This window comes from Canis lupus, chromosome 2 (genome assembly GCF_048164855.1).
Source record: "Canis lupus baileyi chromosome 2, mCanLup2.hap1, whole genome shotgun sequence".
Classification (NCBI taxonomy): domain Eukaryota; kingdom Metazoa; phylum Chordata; class Mammalia; order Carnivora; family Canidae; genus Canis; species Canis lupus.
The window spans coordinates 48,885,061-48,908,368 of record NC_132839.1 but is presented as its reverse complement, the minus strand read 5'-3'; the positions used below and the strand labels follow the sequence as shown (position 1 = coordinate 48,908,368).

General features: G+C 48.1%; 1 protein-coding gene across 1 annotated transcript in view; it reads right to left on the bottom strand.

Moving 5' to 3' along the window:
* FAM174B (family with sequence similarity 174 member B) overlaps positions 1-22,087 on the bottom strand; it is a 43,022-nt gene extending 20,935 nt beyond the window's left edge. Inside the window, exon 1 of the mRNA XM_072798713.1 lies at positions 21,720-22,087. Within this exon, the coding sequence (XP_072654814.1) occupies positions 21,720-22,072 (353 nt within the window). The 5' untranslated portion in view covers positions 22,073-22,087. The remainder of the gene's footprint in view (positions 1-21,719) is intronic.
* Between the last annotated feature and the right edge of the window lie 1,221 nt (positions 22,088-23,308).

Genomic DNA, 23,308 nt, shown 5'->3' with positions numbered 1-23,308 from the left:
AACGTGAATGGGCTTAATGATCCCATCAAAAGATGCAGGGTTTCAGACTGGATAAAAACACAAGACCCATCTATTTGCTGTCTACAAGAGACTCATTTTAGACCTAAGGACACCTACAGCCTGAAAATGACAGGTTGGAGAACCATTTACCATCCAAATGATCCTCAAAAGAAAGCAGGGGTAGCAATCCTCATATCAGATAAATTAAAGTTTATCCCAAAGACTGTAATAAGAGATGAAGAGGGACACTAAATCATACTTAAAGTGTCTATCCAACAAGAGAACAATCATGAATACTTATGCCCCTAATGTGGGAGCTGCCAAGTATATTGATCAATTAAAAGCCAAAGTTAAGACATACTTAAATAATACACTAATACTGGGAGACTTCAACATGACGCTTTCTGCAAATGACAGATCTTCTAAGCACAACATCTCCAAAGAAACAAGAGCTTTAAATGATACACTGGACCAGATGGATTTCACAGATATTTACAGAACTTTACATCCAAATGCAACTGAATACACATTCTTCTCAAGCACACATGGAACTTTCTCAGAATAGACCACATACTGGGTCACAAATCAGGTCTTAACTGATACCAAAAGATTGGGATTGTTCCCTGCATATTTTAAGACCATAATGCTTTGAAACTTGAGCTCAATCACAAGAAGAAATTTGGAAGAAATTCAAACACATGGAGGTTAAAGACCATCCTGCTAAAAGATGAAAGGGTCAACAAGGAAATCAGAAAAGAATTAAAAAGACTCATGGAAACTAATGAGAATGAAGATACAACCATTCAAAATCTTTGGGATACAGCAAAAGCAGTCCTGAGAGGGAAATACATCGCAATGCAAGCATCCCTCAAAAAAATTGGAAAAAACTCAAATACAAAAGCTAACCTTGCACCTAAAGGAACTGGAGAAAAAACAGCAAATAAGCCTACACTCAGCAGCAGAAGAAGAGAGATAATAAAGATTCAAGCAGAAATCAATGAAATAGAGACCAGAAGAACTGTGGAAGAGACCAACAAAACCAGGAGACCAACAAAACCAGGAAAGAATTAATAAGATAGATAAACCATTAGCCAGCCTTATTAAAGAGAGAAAGACTCTAATTAATAAAATCATGAATGAGAAAGGAGAGATCACCACCAACACCAAGGAAATACAAACGATTTTAAAAACATTATGAGCAGATATATGCCAATAAATTAGGCAATCTAGAAGAAATGGGCGCATTTCTGGAAAACAGCAAACTAACAAAACTGGAACAGGAAGAAATAGAAAACCTGAACAGGCCAATAACCAGGGAGGAAATTGAAGCAGTCATCAAAAACCTCCCAAGACACAAAAGTCCAGGGCGAGATGGCTTCCCAGGGGAATTCTATCAAACGTTTAAAGAAGAAACCATACCTATTCTACGAAAGCTGTTCCGAAAGATAGAAAGAGATGGAGTACTTCCAAACTCATTCTATGAGGACAGCATCACCTTAATTCCCAAACCAGACAAAGACCCTACCAAAAAGGAGAATTATAGACCAATATCCCTGATGAACACAGATGCAAAAATTCTCAACAAGATACTAACTAACCAATAGGATCCAACAGTACATTAAGATTATTCACCAACCATTATCCCCGGGATGCAAGGTTGGTTCAACACTCATAAAGCAATCAAAGTGATAGATCATATCAACAGGAGAAAAAACAAGAACCATATGATCCTCTCAATAGATGCAGGGAAAGCATTTGACAAAATACAGCATCCATTCCTGATCAAAACTCTTCAGAGTATAGGGATACAGGGAACATTTCTCAGCATCTTAAAAACCATCTACCAAAAGTGCACAGCAAATATCATTCTCAATGGGGAAACACTGAGAGCCTTTCCCCTAAGATCAGGAACACGACAGGGATGTCCACTCTCACCACTGCTATTCAACATAGTACTAGAAGTCCTAGCCTCAGCAATCAGACAACAAAAAGAAATCAAAGGCATTCAAATTGGCAAAGAAGAAGTCAAACTCTCCCTCTTCCCAGATGACATGATACTGTACATAGAAAACCCAAAAGAGGGCAGCCCCGGTGGCGCAGCGGTTTAGTGCCGCCTGCAGCCCAGGGTGTGATCCTGGAGACCCTGGATTGAGTCCCACGTCAGGCTCTCTGTATGATGCCTGCTTCTTCCTCTGCCTGTGTCTCTGCCTCTCTCTCTCTCTCTCTGTCTCTGTCTCTATGAATAAATAAATAAAATCTTTAAAAAAAAAAAAAGAAAACCCAAAAGACTCTACCCCAAGATTGCTAGAACTCATACAGCAATTCAGCAGTGTGGCAGGATACAAAATCAATGCCCAGAAATCAGTGGCATTTCTATACACTAACAATGAAACTGAAGAAAGAGGAATTAAGGAGTCAATCCCATTTACAATTGTACCCAAAAGCTTAAGATACCTAGAAATAAACCTAACCAAAGAGGTAAAGGATCTATACCCTAAAAAACTATAGAACACTTTTGAAAGAAATTGAGGAAGACATAAAGAGATGGAAAAATATTCCATGCTCATGGATTGGAAGAATTAATATTGTGAAAATGTCTATGCTACCCAGGGCAGTTTGCACATTCAATGCAATTCCTATCAAAATACCATGGACTTTCTTCAGAAAGTTTAAACAAATTATCTTAAGATTTGTGTGGGATCAGAAAAGACCTCAAAGAGCCAGGGGAACATTGAAAAAGAAAACCATAGCTGGGGGCATCACAATGCCAGATTTCCCACTGTACTACAAAGCTGTGATCATCAAGACAGTGTGGTACTGGCACAAAAACATAGATCAATGGAACAGAATAAAGAATCCAGAAATGGGCCCTCAACTCTATGGTCAACTAATATTCGAAAAAGCAGGAAACACTAGCCACTGGAAAAAGGACAGTCTCTTCAATAAATGGTGCTGGGAAAATTGTACAGCCACGTGCAGAAGAATGAAACTAGACCATTCTCTTGCACCATACACAAAGATAAACCCAAAATGGATGAAAGATCTAATGCGAGACAAGAATTCATCAAAATCCTAGAGAAGAACACAGGCAACACCCTTTTTGAACTTGGCCACAGCAACTTCTTGCAAGATACATCTATGAAGGCAAGAAAAACAAAAGCAAAAATGAACTATTGGGGCTTAATCAAGATAAAAAGCTTCTGCACAGCAAAAAAAAAGTCAACAAAACTAAAAGACTACAGAATGGGAGAAGATATTTGCAAATGACCTATCAGATAAAGGGCTAGTATCCAAGATCTATAAAGAACTTATCAAACTCACCAGCAAAGAAACAATCCAATCATGAAATGGGCAAAAGACATGAGCAGAAATTTCACCAAAAAAGAGATAGACATGGCTAACATGCACATGAGAAAATGCTCCACATCACTTACCATCAGGGAAATACAAATCAAAACCACAATGAGATACCACCTCACACCAGTGAGAATGGGGAAAATTAACAAGACAGGAAACAACAAATGTTGGAGAGGATATGGAGAAAGGGGAACCCTCTTGCACAGTTGGTGGGAATTTGGTGGGAATGTGAGCTGCTACAGCCACTCTGGAGAACTGTGTGGAGGTACCTCAAAGAGTTAAAAACAGAGCTACCCTACGACCCAACAATTGCACTACTGGGGACTTACCCCAAAGATACAGATGCAGTGAAACGGCAGGAAACCTGCACCCCGATGTTTATAGTAGCAACGTTCACAATACCAAACTGTGGAAGGAGCCTTGGTGTCCATCAAAAGATGAATGGATAAAGATGATGTGGTCTATGTATACAATGGAATATTCCTCAGCCAACAGAAATGACAAATACCCACCATTTGCTTCAACGTGGATGGAACTGGAGGGTATTATGCTGAGTGAAGTAATTGAATCGGTGAAGGACAAACATTATATGGTCTCATTCATTTGGGAAATATAAAAATAATGAAAGGGAATAAAGGGGAAAGGAGAAAAAATTAGTGGGAAATATCAGAAAGGGAGACAGAACATGAGAGACTCCTAACTCTGGGAAACGAACTAGGGGTGGTGGAAAGGGAGGTGGGTGGGGGGTTGGGGTGACTGGGTGACGGGCACTGAGGGAGGCACTTGATGGGATGAGCACTGGGTGTTATGCTGTATGTTGGCAAATAGACTCCAATAAAAAAATATATACCAAAAAAAAAAATCAACCTATTTAGTTTAAAATAAGACCCCTGAACAGTGAAGCTGGGAGAAGGGAGAAGGGAGAAGCTGGAAAACACCACCAGTCTCTAGAATGCCACAGTCTACTTGCTTTCACACCAACTATTCCAACCACAAGACCTCAGAAAAGAATTTTAAACCCCAAGATTACATAGAAGATATTGTGGTTAATTGTATTTGTCAACTTGACTGGCCACGGGCTGTCCAGACATATCATTAAACATTATTTCTGGGTGTGTCTGTGATGGTAACTCTGGATGAGATTAACATTTGAATTGGCAGACTAAGTAAAAGTAGACTGCCCTCCTTAGTGTGGTGGGCCTCATCCAATCAGTTGAAGGCCTGATCGGACTATAAAGCTGCTCCTCAAAAAAAAAAAAAAAAAAAAAAGCTGCTCCTCACACAAGTAAGAGTTCCTCCTGCCTGACTGCCTTGGGGCTGGGACTCTGTTTTTTGTTTGTTTCTTCCCTAGCCTCAGACTTAAACTGAAACATTAGCTTTCTTGGGTCTCAAGCCTGCCAGCCTTACGATGGGAACTTATGTCATTGTAGACTCTTGGGTGCCTAGAATGCAGATCTATTCACCCTACAGATCTTGGAACTTGTCAGCCTCCACAAACTCATGAGCCAGTTACTTAAAAGATATGTATTAATCTATTGATCATATTAATATGAATGATTAATTTATATTGATATAATTCATTTGTTACATATTGATATATACCCATTTATCTCTCGATAGATAGATAGATAGATAGATAGATAGATAGATAGATAGATAGATATACAGATAGATAGATGGATCTATGGATATATACATCTTCTTGGTCCTTTTCACTAGAGAACCCTGACAAGTGCAAAAGGCCATTAGCAAGAGCCCTCACATGTGCTTTATTTTTTTTTTAAGATTTTATTTATTTATTCATGATAGTCACACAAAGAGAGAGAGAGGCAGAGACACAGGCAGAGGGAGAAGCAGGCTCCCTGCAGGGAGCCTGACGTGGGATTCGATCCCGGGTCTCCAGGATCACGCCCTGGGCCAAAGGCAGGCGCCAAACCACTGCGCCACCCAGGGATCCCCTCACATGTGCTTTAAATGCCAGTTTTGACCTCATGAGCTGAAGAAATTACATTTCAAACAATCAACTCTCTGAGACCCAAAAACCCTTCACAAACAAGTAGCAATGTCACTGTCCACTGCTGGACGTGTGATCAGGGAAACTGGGACCTGTGTAAAGTTGCAGAGCCTCAGACTCACTGGCAGAGGCCTCCGTGGACAAGTACCATCATGGGCGGGCAGGTGGGTGGGCAGTCACTGTCCGACATATGTACACCCTGCATCGGAGGCAGCAGGATGGGAGGCTCCCCACATATTTCTCACCATAGAAGGCGACCCCTCCCTCCATAGCTGCACAAAAGTAGGAAGTGAGGAAATGTCTGAACCATCAAGGAGCCTTTCCCACAGACTGTGTCCTGGGGCTGCAGAACAGGGCCATCCAGAGAGAGAGAGAATGTGGGAAAACAGAAAATGGACAGCTCTCCAGTCTAAATAACCTCGCCAAGTCCTGCTCTGTCCTCTCCGAGTGTGGACACCCTACCTCATCTTTTCAAATTAATGCTAGTTCATGATAGTTGGGCTCTTACTTGGTGCTAGCTAAGTCATTCACATATACAATCACGTGTAAAACTTAAAAATCACTCTATAAGGTGCTGCTGTATGCTTCACAACTGAGGAAAAGGAGGCTCAGGGTGGTAGATATCACCATGGCCCTGGCCAAAGGCCACCCCAGAACAGAGCTCCTTGAGGGTCACCTTGAACCACCCATGCCTGCCAAGAGGCAAGGTGCCAGGTGACTCTTTCTACTTCTCCATCCAACTGCAGCCCCACTCTGCACCCCCACCAGACTCCACACCCACTCAACCTTAACACCAAGAAACTCTCTCTCCCATCGGACTTTCTGGAACTTGCCACTTAACACAGCTCCCACATTTCTACTTGGAATTGATCAGTGCACACTTCTAATAAACTCTTTCTGAATCATGGATCCCTGAGGACAGGAGTTCCTTTGAGGCAGGCTACCTCTGCCTTCCTTTTGGCATCTGTGTCTTCAGTGGCTTGGGTGAATCCCCTTCCCACAAGGGCCCCGTGGTGGAGGAGGCCTGGCCACTGACCACACGCCCAGCTCCAGGAGTAGACACGGGACCAAAGCCGGAGCCAATAAGTGTGTCACAATCCCCAGGCCAGGGCAAGAGAGTGGGGAGTGGGGGCCAATCCGAGCCAATGGGCCTTTGCCAGCAAGGCTAGGACAGGGCAGTAAGTGTTCTGTCCACTGGCCTTGAGACCCCAGTGAAGTAAGCCATCCTGCCACTTTCTAGAAATGGAAAAGAAAGCCAACATAGCAGAAGGCAGATAGGGAGAGAAAGAGACCAAGTTCCAAATCTACTAGAAAGCCAGACCTCCTTGACAGCTCCCAAAGCCAATCTGGGCCAGGGTTTTTATGACACACAATGTAGAGAATCCAGAATGCCACAGGGTCTGGAAGGAAAGCAGGCAGCAGGCACAGCATGCTGGGAAACCAGTGCTGTCACACTGCACACCATCTTGGGATTTTCTGACATTCTAATAGTAAAACTTCCACATGTAAATATCATTTTCTCACTTCATCAAACCCTTTCAAATTTTGGGACTCATCCCTGCACTAGACACAAAGAACCACACAAAGTGCTTCAGTGACAATATCACAAAATTTTTTGCTTTAGGGCCACCAGGCAACAGGTTTTCCAAGAAGACAAACATCCCGGTGACTCCTTCCCACAGGGCTGTTTATGAGGCCGGAGGAGAAGGCAAAGGCTACATGGCCACAAAGACTCTGAGGTCCCCTACATCTCTTCAGGGGACAGCGGGTCAGCCTGTGGACACGGCCCTCCTCTCAGTCACCAGCCCAAGGAAGAAGGCTCTAGACACCTGGTTCTAGGGCCCAGGTGTAGAGTCAGACCTGAGTTGGTAACCCAACCATCATGGTGGGGGGGACACAAGGCAGGACAGCAGCTTGCCCAAACTGTCGGCCATATAGCTTCTGGTTAAGGAAGGAGATCTGGAGAATCAAAGAAGGGAAAAGATACAGTTGGCCCGTGCTCCCCAGCACGGCCCCTTGACACTATTTCTCCCTCCTGGAACAAGGTCCCTTTAAACTGAGTGGCCTCAACGAAGAGATGGCAAATGGTGGCTTTAAGTCAATGCTCACATTGTGCTTCACAGAATAGGCAAGACCAGAGAAGTTCTAGGAGACAAAGGACCCTTCCACACAAGCCAAAACACACATTTTTAACAAGACAGAGGAGAAGTTCAAGATTCTTGTCCTCGGAAATGTAATCCGAAAGCCAGAGGATTTGTTTACTCAAAGGCCCTTTCAGCATCTGGTCAGAAGTGGGTTTCCCAGAGAGACTGAGCCTGCCCCGCCTGTGCAAACACGAAGGCCCGGAGCAGAGCATCGGAGCCCAGCAGGCCAGCAAGGAGTGGGGCCTTCTGTCCCAGCCCTGCCCCATAAGAGGAACCCAACCACACAGACCTTTAAAGGGTTAGCTTGTAATGAGATGTTGGCTTGGGGGCACAGAGGGAAGATCCACAGACTACACGTCCCGAGGTGGGGTTTGGACCTCAGCTCTGCACTTCCTTTGTTAAGTGCCTCTGGGCGACTCACTCACCCGAATCCTACCTTCATATCAATTTCTACCACTTGCCAGGTTCAGTTGGGGCTCCAGAGATGAATCCTCGTGGTACCTCCCTACCCCAACCACCAATCACCCCCTGGAGCCACAGCTTTCCTGTTTCCCTGACAAGACATCCCCAGGACACCCGACACGAGTCTGGTTTACCCCTTCTTCAGACTCCTGGGATCTCCATTCATGGGCCTTGCCCCCACTGTGGGGCACCATCTACATGCAACTCTGAAACCCATGTGGCCCTCTTGCCTCATCACTGCACCGAGGTGACAATAATGGCAGCCACCACGATGGGGCACACTCAGTGCCAGGCATCACAGGCATGGTCTTAACGGAGCCTCCAGCCAGCAAGGCCTCGTGGAGTCAAGGACACAAAAGCCAGAAAGCGCTGAGTGACCCGGCCCACAAGGGGGACTCAAATCTAGGTCTACCACATGCCAGAACCTCCAACTCAGGAGAACAGGAAATGCAGCCGAGACACCTGGTGTCGCCACGTCATTCTCAGGCAGCTGATCGTCCAACAGTGAGTGCCCGCCACCTCCTGCCACCGCCAGAGGCCACCAGCAGGATGACTGTGTCAACAAAAAGAGGACACGCCGTACTTTTGACAAGAAAGTTTCAACCTCCATACTGATGTCAGGGCTCCTGAAGTAATCTACAGGTTTAATTAAATCCAATAAAATACTGACAGATTTTTGCTGGGGAATCTAGGCAAGTTGATGCCAAAGCTCAGAGAAGGAAAAATTTTTAAAACGTAGTGAGAACAGCCAAGAAAATTCTGAAAAAGAGGAGTATGAAAGGAAACCAATCCTAATTGCATGTTTACCCAAGCCTGGGGGTTGGGAGGTAAATGGGGGTTCTGCTCATGGCCTTAGAGCTTTTTTCTGAGGTGATGAAAACCCTCTAAAATCTACTGAGGTGATGGTGACTGTGCATACACTAAAAACCATGACTCGGACCCTCTAAATGGGTAAACTGTATGATATGGGAATTATATCTCATAATGCTATTATTAAAAATAGGGAAAGGGGACGCCTGGTGGCTCAGTGGTTGAGTGTCTGCCTTGGGCTCAGGGCATGATCCCAGATCCTTGGATCAAATCCCACATCAGGCTCTCTGTGGGGAGCCTGCTTCTCCCTCTGCCTGTGTCTCTGACTCTCTCTCTCTCTCTTTCTCTGTGTGTGTGTGTGTGTGTGTCTCATGAAAAAATAAACAATAAATCTTTTAAAAAAATAAGTGAATAAATAATTAAATAAATAAAAATAGGGAAAGGTACATATATATTTATATGAATATGTACACACGTTACATTCATTTCTACACTTTAAACCTCTGGAAAGATTCACAGGAAACTGATAGCATCCAGGGAAGGAGGCATGGTGGCTGAGGGAATAAGAGGTGAGAAGATTATTCAAATTATATTCTCTGGCTTCTCAGGAATTTTGAACCATGTGAATATACGACCTATTTTTAAAATGAACAAACAGGGAAGTAAAAATTTGAAGTCACTAATGGTATAACATTTTTTTTTTTTTAGATTTTATTTATTTATTTGACAGAGAAAGAGAAAGCAGAAGCAGGGGAGCAGCAGGCAGAGGGATGGGGAGAAGGAGATTCCCCACTGAGCAGCAAGCCCAATGCAGGGAGCCCAATGCACGACCCTGGGATCATGACCCGAACTGAAGGCAGATACTTATCCGACTGAGCCCCGCAGGTGTCCCGAAGATAATGTTTTTCAATGCAGCAGCCATGAGTCAGGCCTGCTCTTCCCTGGAGCTGGCCCAGGCCCCTCTACTCAGCCCAGAGACTGCAGGTCACCTCTGCACATCCCATGACTTTAGGAGTCAAACCCAACAGCCACACCTTCCCTCCAACCTGGCTGATTTTGTTTTTAAGCCAATTTGTTTTAAGTGGTCCTTTGGCTCAAGGACCAGTCTGTGGCCAAAACCACACTACTTGTCACAGAGGACATATGTCCCCTTTGACATTTAGAAAAATTAATAAAGAAAATGAGAACAAAATGAGGGGGAGGCCAGATCAAGCAGCTGCTGGTGGTTGGCTGAGCGGCCACACAGCCTTCATGCCTGGTGGGGCTTCTGCTCTGGGGTCAGAGGCTTTTCCCATTTTTCACTCTGATCTCTACTCCGCACCTGCGGCCCCAGAGCCTAAGACATAACTGAGCCTTCCCTAGAAAACTAAGGAAACTTGAAGAAAGAAAGAACCCAATTCTAAAACCACCTTGCAGCTTCCCTGCAGGGAAGCAAGTGCCAGGAGAGGCAGGGATGACAACGGGGTCCCTGGAGAATGGGCAATCAGTAGGGGTGACTCCAAGCTCCAGCGGTGAGGCCACCACTGCCTCCCACCATGGCAGGTAGTCAGGATACAATTCCCAAGTCCAACCTTCCTTCCCACCCTGCCTTGGGGGGCCTCTGTGCTCCACCCCACACCTTCTTTTTAAAGTAGTTTAAGCGAGGGCAGCCCTGGTGGCTCAGTGGTTGTTGCGCCGCCTTCAGCCCAGGGCGTGATCCTGGAGACCTGGGATTGAGTCCTACATTGGGCTCCCTGCATGGAGCCTGCTTCTCCCTCTGCCTGTGTCTCTGCCTCTCTCTCTCTGTGTGTCTCTCATGAATAAATAAATAAAATCTTTAAAAAATAAAAAATAAAGTAGTTTAAGCCAGCCACTGAATGCGGTGAACCCAGTGCAATATGAACCTTGTCTCGCCCTGCTCCAGATGGGCATCTGCCGTTCAGTTACAGGAGACACAGCTTTTCCTCCAGTTGCAGCATGAGCTTCAGGGTCACCAGGGACCCTGCCCTAGGACGGTTCTGGTCAAACCATCCAGAACACAGTGAGAACCATCCAGACATGGTCAGAAGCACCTCCACACCTTACCCCTGTGCCAGCACTGCACCCTCCCCACCATGCCAGGGCTCCTCCATTCCAGCACCCAGATCCCAGGCAAGCACAATGCCTCAAAGCACCATGTCAAAAAAAAAAAAAAAAACCAACCTCAAGTGCCCCAGAGCCCCACAGGACACAGGAAACCCAGGAAGCAGGTCTGGTGTGACACAAACATTTGAACAAACAGGACAACCAATCCTCTGTCTCAGAGCCAAAGACACAAGGAACGGTGCTCAAGAGCCCGGCCGAGACGGATGCCCCCCGTTACTGTCACATGGAACACAGGCCCTGTGTTTCCAGATATTCTGATCTGTCCAAAGAAGCAGACCTAGATTTTTATGCAAAGACTTCTGAACCATCTCAGTTGTTAAAAACACTGTGCACATTAAAACAAAACAAAAAGAACTCATCTGGGGACCATGAGTTTGCAACCCCTGACTCTCCTGGCCATAGTCACAGACGCCAAGCATGGGTGATACTGAACAACTCAACTAAAGATCATGAGCCCAGCAAGATGGAATGATACACCTGTTCACCAGAGGTCTTCCTCGTACTTGCTCACCAGCAGTTCATTTGATTAAGGGGACCAGTCATTTATACAACCTATCTGCTTCCCTCCCCTTTGGGCACCACCCCCTTGGGGTTAACAGAGAGGTGCCATTTCTGACTGAGCCTGACACTGGCATCCAGCACACAATGCACATTGTGCCCTGGGCACGCTTACAGTTCCTATAAGCACAGATCATACAACATGGACCACGCAACCCCAAAGAGCTCAATCACAAGCCTTAGGGCTTTTCTCCAGTAACAACGCTACAGCTTCTGGCCTCCATCTGCTCTCCACACTTGTTCCTCTTTCCCTCTGTCAATACCTGAGGGACACATCAACTTTCATTCTTTCAAGACAAAATAAGCACTCCCCGGATTTAAACCTGTTTGAAGAGTCACATGCAACATGAGTACAACAAATACACCAAGACCTGTTTCTCCGGCTCCCAGGTGTGTTTGCAAAGGGCTGGGTCCTCCTAGTTTTTGTATGAGGTGCCAGGTGAGGGAAGCAAGGCATGCAACACGTGCCCTCTAGAAGCGGCTCCCTTGGTTCAAGGGCAGTGGCAAGATGGCCAAGAGGGACACTTTTGGACCCTGCAGACCCAACCACAGCTTGGAAACTCTGAGGTCACTATGCTTTAGGACATATGTCATGAGCAACCTTTTCTGCATCCACTTGTCCCTGTCACATGGTAGAGGAGACGTGGGAATGTCACTACTCACCGCCACCACCCCCACTTCAGGGACAGTCACTTCTCACAGAAGCTCCCAACCTCCTCACCCCAGGCCCAGATGTCTGGATGTGTGGCTGGCACTTCTGTGAGCAGTTCCACAGCACACCATCCTCTGCTTCCCCTTCTGCCCTATCTGACCACTCCCTTCACCTTAGCCCCTCCTCCAGGACCTCCAGGGAACTCCCTGACACTCCCCTCTCCCTCTTTCTGTTCATCCACTCAGGCATCCAGTCCTCCCCACCTGTCCTTCCGGCACCTTCTACCTATCTCCGTGGCCATCCTGAGTCCCCACTATAAGCCACATCCCGATTCACCCACTCACTCAGCAAATACTTATGAAACCCCTAGCAGGGTTGGCAGTACTAAAAGCAGCACTTGGATTACTCCATCTGCTCCTCTGACCCAATACAAGTCCCCGTATCCTACAACTAGAATCTGCATCTTCCAAAATCAAAATCCAGCTGCGAAAGGAAAGGGTGGGGACCGCTGGCTCCAAAGTCAGACCCTGACCCTTCCCCAGCTGCTTGGCCTTGAGCAAGACTCCATCCTCTGTGCCTTGATTTACTTATCTGTAAATTGAAGAGGCTCCAGCGGCACACCGATCATAGGAATGAGGAAATGCAGAGAAAACATTTAGTACATAGCCTGCTATATAGTAAGGGCTTAATAAGGATCAGCTGCTACTATTATTAACACCATTTCCTTTTTTTTTTTTAAGGATTTTATTTAGTGCTCATTTTGGCAGCACATATACTAAAGAATTTATTCTTGAGAGACAGAGAGAGAGAGAGGCAGAGCCATAGGCAGAGGGAGAAGCAGCTCCTCGATGCGGAACTCAATCCCAGGACCCCAGGGTCACGACCCAAGCCAAAGGCAGACGCTCAACCACTGAGCCACCCAGGTGTCCCACATCATCACCATTTCCAAGCAATCCCTTTCCTCAACCCTCCCCATGGCAAATCCTGCTTGGCCATCTGGTCCAGGAAGAACTTCCTCATCCTATCCCTGCACCAAGCCTAATCCTCCTCCTCCCGCATTTTCCTTCCCAGACCATCCTGTCCCCAGTCAAAGCACCTGAGGCCATCCTTTTGCAATTTATACTTTTGTTTGCAAATATTACTTTTGATACATCCTTCCCCAATTGAATTGGAGTCCTTCTTACCTACCCAGTAGAATCATCCAAGAGCATTATCCCACCTCCCAGATTGAACTGGAAGCTCCTTAGCCTCTGGGGTGTTCCCCATAGCATGTGCCCCCTATGCTCACAGTGAAAAGAAAGCTCCATCCATTCAGCCACGTTTTCTCCTGGGTCCTTGGTGGAGAGACCCAGCTGTACCAGACCAAAATCCAGCCCACCGCAGCTTAGAGGCCCAGAAAGGACCAAGCTGAGCATAGTTCTGCTTTTCCTACAAACTCACTGGATGACCTCAACAAACCCTTCCCCCTCCAGGGCCTCAGTTTCTTCATCTGTACAATGGAGTAGAAGGAGGGAGGTCAGGAGAGCTCTGTGTGCTACAGCCTCTCTCTGCTCCACACTTGCCAGTGGGCATGGATTTCCTCTCCCTAACCCTCGCCCCACCCAGGGGAAAATAAATACCAAGTCCAGGTTCCTGGCAGATCACCCTTAGATTAAGCACAGATTTTTTTTTAAGTGAAACCATGACAACATGATTCTAAATTCATGGTCCCAGAAATTCCCTCTGCAAAGAATAAGAACTAAAGCATCAGCCATAAGACTAAAATACCAGCACAACCCCTGAAGCTTTCTCTCCTTAAACCCAGGAGTGTGCTATGTAGACGCTAACAGGGAGAGTCCCACCCTACGGGTGCCTCGTGTGCCAAGAAGGATCTGCGTTTGCAAAGCCCCGTGAAACCAACGCATTTGTGGGCATGAGAGTTTACGGGTAAAGAAGCCATATAAGGCAGAGGGCTCAGGGTTAAATTAAAGAGGGATTTTTTTTCTCCCTTTCCAATCTGATAGAAGAAAGAGGTGACAGGTGCCAGATCCTCACAGGCGCATTTATAAGGGTAGTCATGAGGTACCTCCTCCACCCAGGGTCCGCCGTGTCCAGGGAGGCTCACGCAGGTTAAAGAGTCACCAATTACATTTGAAAGAGGCCCAGAGGCAGATGCACCTGCCTGACAACTTTGGCCATATGGCCATATCCTCATTTACAGGCAGAAGCAAGACCAAAAGGTCTGGTATAAATTACATCTGTTTTCAGGTCTGTATTTTTAAATATAATAGGACACTTAGCTATTTAACAGGGAGCCAGGGGCTTGGTTGACTCCATGTCATTCTAAATAATCCCGATAGGCCTCGGAGGCATGTACTGCAATTAGAGCTAGCCCGTGAAAGCCCGGAAAGGCTCAGTAAACCGCTCACGTCAGACAACCAACAGCCTGCAGCCCGGACTCTCAGGGAGCGTTGGCACTACTGACATCTCAGGCTGAACTGTTCTTTGTTAAGGGGTTGCCCTGTGCACTGCACGATGTTCTGCATCATCCCTGGTTCTAAATACTAGATGCCAATAGCATCCCTCATCGCAAGTCATGACGATCAAAAATATCTGCAGACATTTGCCAAGTGACCCCAGGAGGGCAAAAGTCCTCGCTGGTTGAGAACAATTTGAGGGAACCTCTATGTGCTATGACTTTGTTTTTTTAACTTGGTGGAAAACAGAATCAAAGGACCACTCTACACTCTTTTTTTAATCTGTATTTCTGCTGTCTTAGATTTATTTAATGTTCTTTCTTCTCTGTGGTATATAAAATTAAATGTGGGAGGGAAATTGGATGAAAGCGGCCAAAAAGTATAAACTTCCAGTTATAAGGCAGTAAGCCCCAGGGGTGTAATGTAAACATGATGTTGTACTTTGTACCCAAGAGCTGGTAAACGAGTAGATCCCCAAAGTTCTTATCATAAAGAAAAATAAATGTTTTTGTTTGTTTAGTACCTCTGTGAGGTGACAGATGTTCATTAAACTTATCGTGCTAATCCTTTCATAATAAATGTAAGTCAAACCACTAGGCAGTCCACCATCAACTTACAAAGCACTACGTCCATCTTATCTCAATGAAATGAGAAAAGCAATCAAGCAGAAAACCCACTAAAAATTAAAATCAAATCAGGATAAATAGGTTTCACTTCTATAGCTTTTCCCTCAATTCAAAACCTTGGTCACAGGGATCCCTGGGTGGCGCAGCGGTTTGGCGCCTGCCTTTGGCCCAGGGCGCGATCCTGGAGACCCGGGATCGAATCCCACATCAGGCTCCCGGTGCATGGAGCCTGCTTCTCCCTCTGCCTATGTCTCTGCGCCTCTCTCTCTCTCTCTCTCTCTCTGTGACTATCATAAATAAATAAAAAAATTAAAAAAAAAAAAAAAAAAACCTTGGTCACATCATCAAAAAATAACCTGACACTACACAAGCTCCCGAATCTCTCTTGAACTCATAAAAAGTGACTTCGCTTGCTAACCACGCTCCACTTCAAGCTCTGGTTTATTAAAATAATATTCTCGGGACGCCTAGGTGGCTCAGTGGTTGAGCATCTGCCTTTGGCTCAGGTTGTGATCCCAGGGTCCTGGGATCAAGTCCCACATCAGGATCCCCATGGGGAGCCTGCTTCTCCCTCTGCCTATGTCTCTCATGAATAAAATAAAATCTTCTAAAAAAAATAAAATAAAATAATATTCTCATATTAACAAGCCATAACTAAAAACATGTCAGAATGGTTAAGTCTCCCCAAATCCCAAAAAGTATGAAGCTGTTACGTTTTCTCTCAATAACATTTGTTCTTATTATAAGTGTAAATACACAGATGATGGGAAATTGGGAGAATCTGGGATAAGCAGGAAAGTCTCTATTCCTTTCCAAAGTGCTGGCATAGGAAAGTAAATGAGCTTCTGCAGTCCCAACACCTTCAGGACGTGGTGGTACACACCTGCCACCAATGCAAGTGGGACAGCCAGGCAGTGTCAGACCACCTAGGATTCAACTGCCTGCCCATCCCCCAGGAAGCACCAAAACCCTCCTTCCACATAAGAGGATTTTACAAAGCTTTTGAAATAAGAAGTGGCTGGGAAAGCAGCCAGCAGAGATCTGGGAGAAATGTGGCCTGGGCAGCAGAGCTCAGAGGCTTGCCAGGATGGAAAAGGAGAGTCGTGGTGGAGGTAATGGTTTCCCTGCCTTGTCTCTGCCCTGTTCTGTTCGTAAGGTGCTAGAGAGTCAAGTCAGACTCCTTCCAGATCTCGAAGGGTAAAGCTGGACCCCAGAGAGCAGGTGGAGAGGGGCACCTGGGTGGCTCAGTGGTTGAGCATCTGCCTTTGGCTCAGGGCATGATCCCAGAGTCCTGGATCGAGTCCCACATTGGGCTCTTGTGGGGAGCCTGCTTCTCCCTCTGCCTGTGTCTCTGTGTCTTTCATGAATAAATACATAACATCTTTTTTAAAAAAAAAGAAAGAGAGAAAGCACCTGGGGCACAATCCTGGCTACATTGTACCATCCCCAACTCCACGCAATCCACTGGATATTTCTAAACATCAAAAATGAGAGGAATTGCAGTTTTCTACTTCCTAGACACAGCCTCCTTGTTGATTTCCTTCTAGCTCTCAGAGAAACATATCAGGTATCAGACCTGGGGGGCAGCCCCATTGCCAGCTGTGCAGAACCGCGTGCAAAGACATGGGTGAGAGGGGCACGTGAACACATGCATACGCACACACACACACACACAGAGGGTACCCTGCATACAAACTGCCTTTCTCTCCTTCCATTTTGCCACCAGTCTTAAAACAGTCTTCCTTAATTATTCAGATACATGAAAAAGGTGTCAAGGATTCTGCAGATGGAGAGATGTGCTTGATTAATAAGTACAGGAAAGAGGGCGCTGCTCAATCTCAGTAGAAAATGAGAAAATGCCAAGCAAACCAACATGGGACCAAATTACACCACCTAACTGGAACAATGAGAAAGTCAGATGGTACTAAGCATCTCCCATCTCTGACGGGAGAACCCTTGGGCACTGCAGGAGGGAGGGTTGACTGGTACAGTCTCAAGAAAATCAAGGATGAGCAGCCCTGAGACCCAAAAATTCACTTGTGATGTATAACCCAGACTCTTTCATACAGGTCCTTAGGAAGGCACATCCAAAGACACAGCCAGGAGCCAACAGTACAGACAGGGAGAGCAGTAATGAACATATGCCCATTGTACAGAAATTCAGATCATGTAAAAACATGACCTGAAAAATAATAATTACCCACATCCACAAATGTGCATGCACACATGAATTTCTTTGCATATTCATCATATGTTTATTATTTAAATGAAATCATACTAAATATGCTGCTTTGGTTTTTTTGTTTGTTTGTTTTTAAATCTTAGATTTTATTCATGAAAGACATAGAGAAAGAGGCAGAGACACAGGCAGAGGGAGAAGCAGGCTCCATGCAGGCAACCTGACATGGGACTTGATCCTGGAGCTCCAAGATCACATCCTGGGCTGAAGGTGGCGCTAAATCGCTGAGCCACCCGGGCTGCCCTAAATATGCTGCTTTGTAACCCATTCCACTTGATAATATATAGTATCAGATCAATGTCATCATTTCTTTTAAGTAGGTGCCATGCCCAGGACGAAGCCCAACACGGGGCTTGAACTCATGACCCTGAGATCAAGAACTGAGCTGAGATCAAAAGTCAGACACCCAACTGACTGAGCCACCCAGGCACCCCCATAGTCACAATATTTAAGAGCTGTACAGTATTGCGTACTTTCCATAAATTATTTAACCAAGACCCAATTATTACTTAGGTTATCGAAATATTTTCACTACCAAACAGAACTTCTCTGAACTTCACTAGCCATGCATCTTTGCTTCCTCTTCTAATGAATAAAATTGGAAGAAAGATATAGTACATGAAAAACATGTGTACCTGGGGGATGGAACTGCTCCATTAAGAAGTATACATCTTGGGGCACCTGGGTGGCTCAGTGGTTGAGCATCTGCCTTTGGCTCAGGGTGTGATCCCGGAGTCCTGGGACCAAGTCCCGCATCAGGTTCCCCGCATGGAGCCTGCTTCTCCCTTTGCCTATGTCTCTGCCTCTGTGTGTCTCTCATGAGTAAATAAATAAAATCTTTTTTAAAACGTATATATCTTTTTCATTATTACATATATTCTGTGCTTTCAATTTTAATAGTTTCCTTGGATCCACATTGTTTCTGTTGTCTGGCAAGGTAGCTCCTTCACGGGAAAGACAAATGGGCTTGGGTTGCTGCTTTATAAGCAGTAACCTGACTATACTCTTCCTCCCTGGTCTGCGTTGCTAAGGAAATGGAGGGTCACCATCCAAGCAAATTCCTACCTCGCAGGCTTCCGGCATCAGCCATGCATTTGGTCACAGAGGACTTTCTGAGGAGGATCAGTAACATAAATTACTTACGAGTTCAACATTCATTTGCTAAAAATATCTTCATTAGATGCCAGCATGTGCTTGGAGGCTACCTGGTGTTAGAGAGACACAAAATGATCAAGGTCCAGCTCTGCTCTTGGGAGCCCCCAGGCTGGAAAGCAGAGGGACATATGTTCAGTGGCTGTTACAACTACACATGGGAACTTCAAAACTCCAGTATGCTCTGGGAGCCCTGGACTCCTGGCTGTGGAAGCTTTTCTTTTTTCTTTTCTTTTTTTTTTTTTTTTTTTTTTTTTTTTTTTGTGGAAGCTTTTCAGAGGGAACAGAGGAGGGCAATGAGCTGGCCCTGTAGTCATGGTGGCAGAGACCCCAGGCAGAGGGTCAGAGTGGGGCAAGACATGCAGGTCCCGGGCCACGTGATACCACTGGAGAGCCTCTGGAAGCCCAGCAGGGCTGGAGCTGCAGGCAGAGCCGACTTAGGGGGCTCGAGAGTGAGGCAGGGCCCTGTTGATGAAAAGCCAGCATTGTCCGTAGACTAAGGAGCTGTGCTTGGGGGTGCAGATGGGCAGAGGAAGGATGAGACCAGGGATGGAGGATGGGCAGGGACAGGGTTGGCAGCAAGAACAGCAGTGTACATGAAGGCTCTTGCTATGACTTGGACACAAGAAGTGGGGAGACAAGCCAGGCCGAAATGCTGGCAGGTGGGGGCACTACCACAGGGGGAGAGATGTGAGCACAGGCCAGAAAGCCTCGCGGTTACACCAAGGGTGGAATGGCCAGGACTCAGTGACTAAAGGAAAGCAGGACACTCAGCCAGGGCAGCAGGTGGTCCGGAGTCCTGATGAACTGACCCTGCTGAGGACCATGGAAGAGGAAAGGCCACAGTACAGACCAACAGCAAGATGGGGCATGGGCCCTGCCTCAGCCACAGATTTATGCCACGTTCTAGAAGATTCTCTAAACTAGTGGGTGGGTAACTAACTCTGCTCAATGTGTGTCATTGAGGCCCCTTCCAGCTGTAAAATGCTGGGAGTTCCTGTCTGCATCAGAAACTAGAGTGGCAGCGGTCCACCTGCACACTCACCCCAACAACAGCATCTTCCCTGGAAGAAGAGGTAGATCATGTACATAACCAGCTTCTGTGAAATCAGAACCTCCTCCCAACACTGTGCCAACAAGTCAATGAGGGCTGAGTATCAGCTCCCCCTGCCCCCCTCAAACACGCAGCTCACATCTGGCCACATGCTGCTTGCTTTTCTCCTCCACCCCTGGGTAATAAGGAGCAGACTGGCAAAATAGTTCAAATACCTTCTTAAAAAGCACACTGCCTTGTAGGCTGGGAGGCCTATTTTGAGCTAAATGTTTCAAACCTCCATGCTCAGAGCTGCTCCGGGCATCAAAGCTCACCTCCAACTGAACAATCCGGAATCAGTAAAGGTGCCTCCACTGAATGCCAGGCTGGCATCAGGCACCGAGACACAAGGAGGACAGGACACCCGTGTCCCCCAGGGCTGTCTGCTGAGCATGGGAGCTTGGCACTAAACCCAGCCACCCAGCACAGCGTGAGAAGGGTTGTGCAGAAGATGCGCAAGGCTAGGGCTGGGGCAGGCCAGAAAAGGAAACAAGGGCCTCACTCGGATGTCCCAAAAACCACACAGAGGAAGGAGCATGGGAGCTGGGCCTTGGTGCCCTCATGGCGGATACACAACAGAAACTGACCCGGGAGTGGGAAAGCAGAGGCTTATGCCATGGAGAATAAGGAAATAAGCAAGTGGCAGCAAGGAGGCTGAGAAGGGCTGGCTGATGGCTGCCAGATGGGCTGGGGCGGGTTTGTAAGAGCCCTGAATGCCACACCCAGGTGACAGCTACACCGGGAGCTACTGAAGTTTTTAAGTAGAGGAGTGAGGGCAGTGGAAAGGATGGGGCAAAGGAGGGGGGCAGCAATTCAATGCCAAAAGCACACAGAGGAGGCCAACACAGTGAGGAATGTGAGCTATGCCAGGGCAGGGGATGGGGGGATGGATGTGGAAACACAGCACCCCCTTCCCCATTTTCTCAGGACCTCTGACATTTAATCCTACAGACCCACAAGGAAACACCTTGACTCGGAATCACATGGCAACAGCAAAACCTCCACAGATAATTCCAGACCCTGCCTTTCCAGGTCTGGTTTCCGCTGCTATGCTGAAAATGTTCCCCCGGGGAGAGCCAGCCCCTGGCCCCAAACCTCCAACAGCTGATCAAACAGCAAAGGACGCTGTGTACACTTGGAATGGGGCGGTGGGCAGTGAATAACAGACACACACACCCAGACTTCCCAGCAGCACCGCCTAAGCAACAGGATACATTTGGTTCATTTCCTGCAAAAACAGGATCTCCCGGGCATTCTGGGACGCCCTCCTGGCATCCCAGGTAGCTCTGCCTCGACTCCAGGGACCCAGGTCCTCCTTCCTCATTGCCCAGACACTTTCTCCCTGAACTTAGGCAACCCACAAAAGCCTCTCCAAGACCCCTCAGGCCCTTGTGAGTCTCGAGGGGGCAAGCTCTCAGGCAGGAGCACGGAGAGCCTCTCCATCAGTATCCCCCGCCAACAGAAAGTCGCTGGGACCACCCAGGGTCACCAAGCATCCTGGAGTCCAGCTGGAATCCCCAGCGCCGAGCGCACATCCAACACAGGTCCTGGGCACATCACCGGGCGCTAGACACTGCTTTTTTTGGCAGCACAGGGAAGGAAGAGGGAGAAGGCAGCTGGGGCATTGAGGGGGCGCAGAGGCAAGGGAGGGAACAATAGTAAGGTGGGTAAGTTAAAGGCACACGGACCTGGGTCAAATTCTACCACCACCGCTAAGTCTACTTGCATAAACCACCCCTCCTCTCCCGGGCTTTTTTTTTTTTTTTTTTTCCCTCCATCTGTCAAATGGGTATAAAAATAAATTCCGTGTAAATATGAATGCTTCGTTGTCCGAATTGGTGGCGCTACTGTTAGCACTAAGGATCGGCGGAGCTCAGGATCCAGGATTCACGAGAGCCGTTGCTAAAGGGGGCGAAACCAGACGCGGCGGTCCCGCGGGCCAGGCCGGGACGCTCCCCCGCGGAGCCTCGGTGCGCGCAGGTGCGGCGGGAGCGCGGGGCCGGCGGGGCAGGGCGCGGGCGGCCAGACCCACCTGAAGACGCGGAGCAGCAGGCAGGCGATGAGCAGCGCGGTGAAGGCGCACGCCACGATCACGGCCGCCTTCAGGGTGGGCAGGTCGCGGAGCAGGCTGGACAGGCGGGTCACCAGGGCGTCGCCGCTGCTGTTGGAGCCGCCGCCGCCGCCGCCGCTGCCGCCCGCCGGCGCCCCAGACCCCGTGCGGGTGGCGTTCCCGGGCCCCGGGCCGGCCGACGGCCGCGGCGGGCGCTCGGGTCGGGGCTGCGGCGCCGCGGCGGACTCGGCTCTGCGGGCGCGGGCGGCGGGCGCGGCCAGGAGCGCGAGCAGCAGCAGCAGCAGCGGCGGGGGCGGGGGCGGCGCGGCGCGCATCGTGCGGTCGGCGGCCCGGGCCCCGCGGGGGTGCGCGCGCGGCTCAGCCCGGGGCCCCCCGCGCCGAGGCCTGCACCCGGGGCTTCCGCGGCGGAGGCGGCTGCGCGGTGCGCGGTGCGCGGTGCTCGGCAGGAAGCTGCGGCGCCCGGAAGAACCCGAGCCGCCGCCGCCGCCGCCGCCGCCGCCGCCGCCGCCGCCGCCACCACCACGTTGCACCGAGTCATTCGACGGGCCGCGGCCCCACGTGGGCGGGGCAGGCCCCGGGGCCCGGGTGCGCGCTGCGCCCGCTCCCCCGGGGCCCCGCCCCCCCCCCCCCCCCCCCGCTGCGCCGCCCCGGGCCCTGGGACCCCTGCCCGGCAGCAAGCCGCGGTCGGGCTCGCTATTGTGCGAGCGCTGTGCTGCGGCGTTTACCTCTTCTTTCTTTCATCGGAGCCTAAAACCCCTTTAGGAAACAGGTATTTCTTCATTCTCATTTAACCGTTGATTTAGGACTCAGAGAGCCAGCGCACAGCAGCCTAGATTGTGGCGGACTAAGAACCAACGTCCATGGGACCTGGAGGTAAACCCCCGCTTTACAGACGACGAATCAAGCCTCCCGAGGGAAGGGGTTGCCCCCATGTCTATGCGTTGCATTATATTTTAGCATCTCCCCATTTTCCTTCTTTCTCTCAAAAGAGTTCCTTGTCAATTTTCAGACATGTTGCACCTCTACTTATGAAATGGCTTGGGAGGTGCACTTCTGCCTTCGTCCTTTTGCTGCGGGACAGCGGTTGGGGGGATGAATAATCTCCATCCCAGGCTGAAGTTTTAAGGACTCAAGAAGTAACTCACTTGCTTCCATCTTAAGCTAAATGATGCTTAAGTGGAGAAAGACAGTAGCGGAGGGTTCCAGTGTGGGTACTGATGGAGGGCACAGAGGGCTTTCCTAGAGCATTAGCAACTAGGCTGAGAACCTTCCACCTTTGACCTTGAAGATGGATCCTGACAGGATACTTTGTAGTGGTGGCCGAACAGGTAAAGACATTGAAAAGAACTAACTTCAAACAGCTCTCTCCTGATCCTGCTAGAGAAAGACACAGATAAATAAAGCTCCTAATGTGTATCAGTTACCTGCTGCTGCCTAACAAGTTACCCCAAAACTTTGAGGCTTAAAACAGCACACAATATATTATCTCACAGTTTGTGTGGGCCAGGAATCTGGACATAGCTGAGTTCTCTGTTTTAGGATCTCTCGCA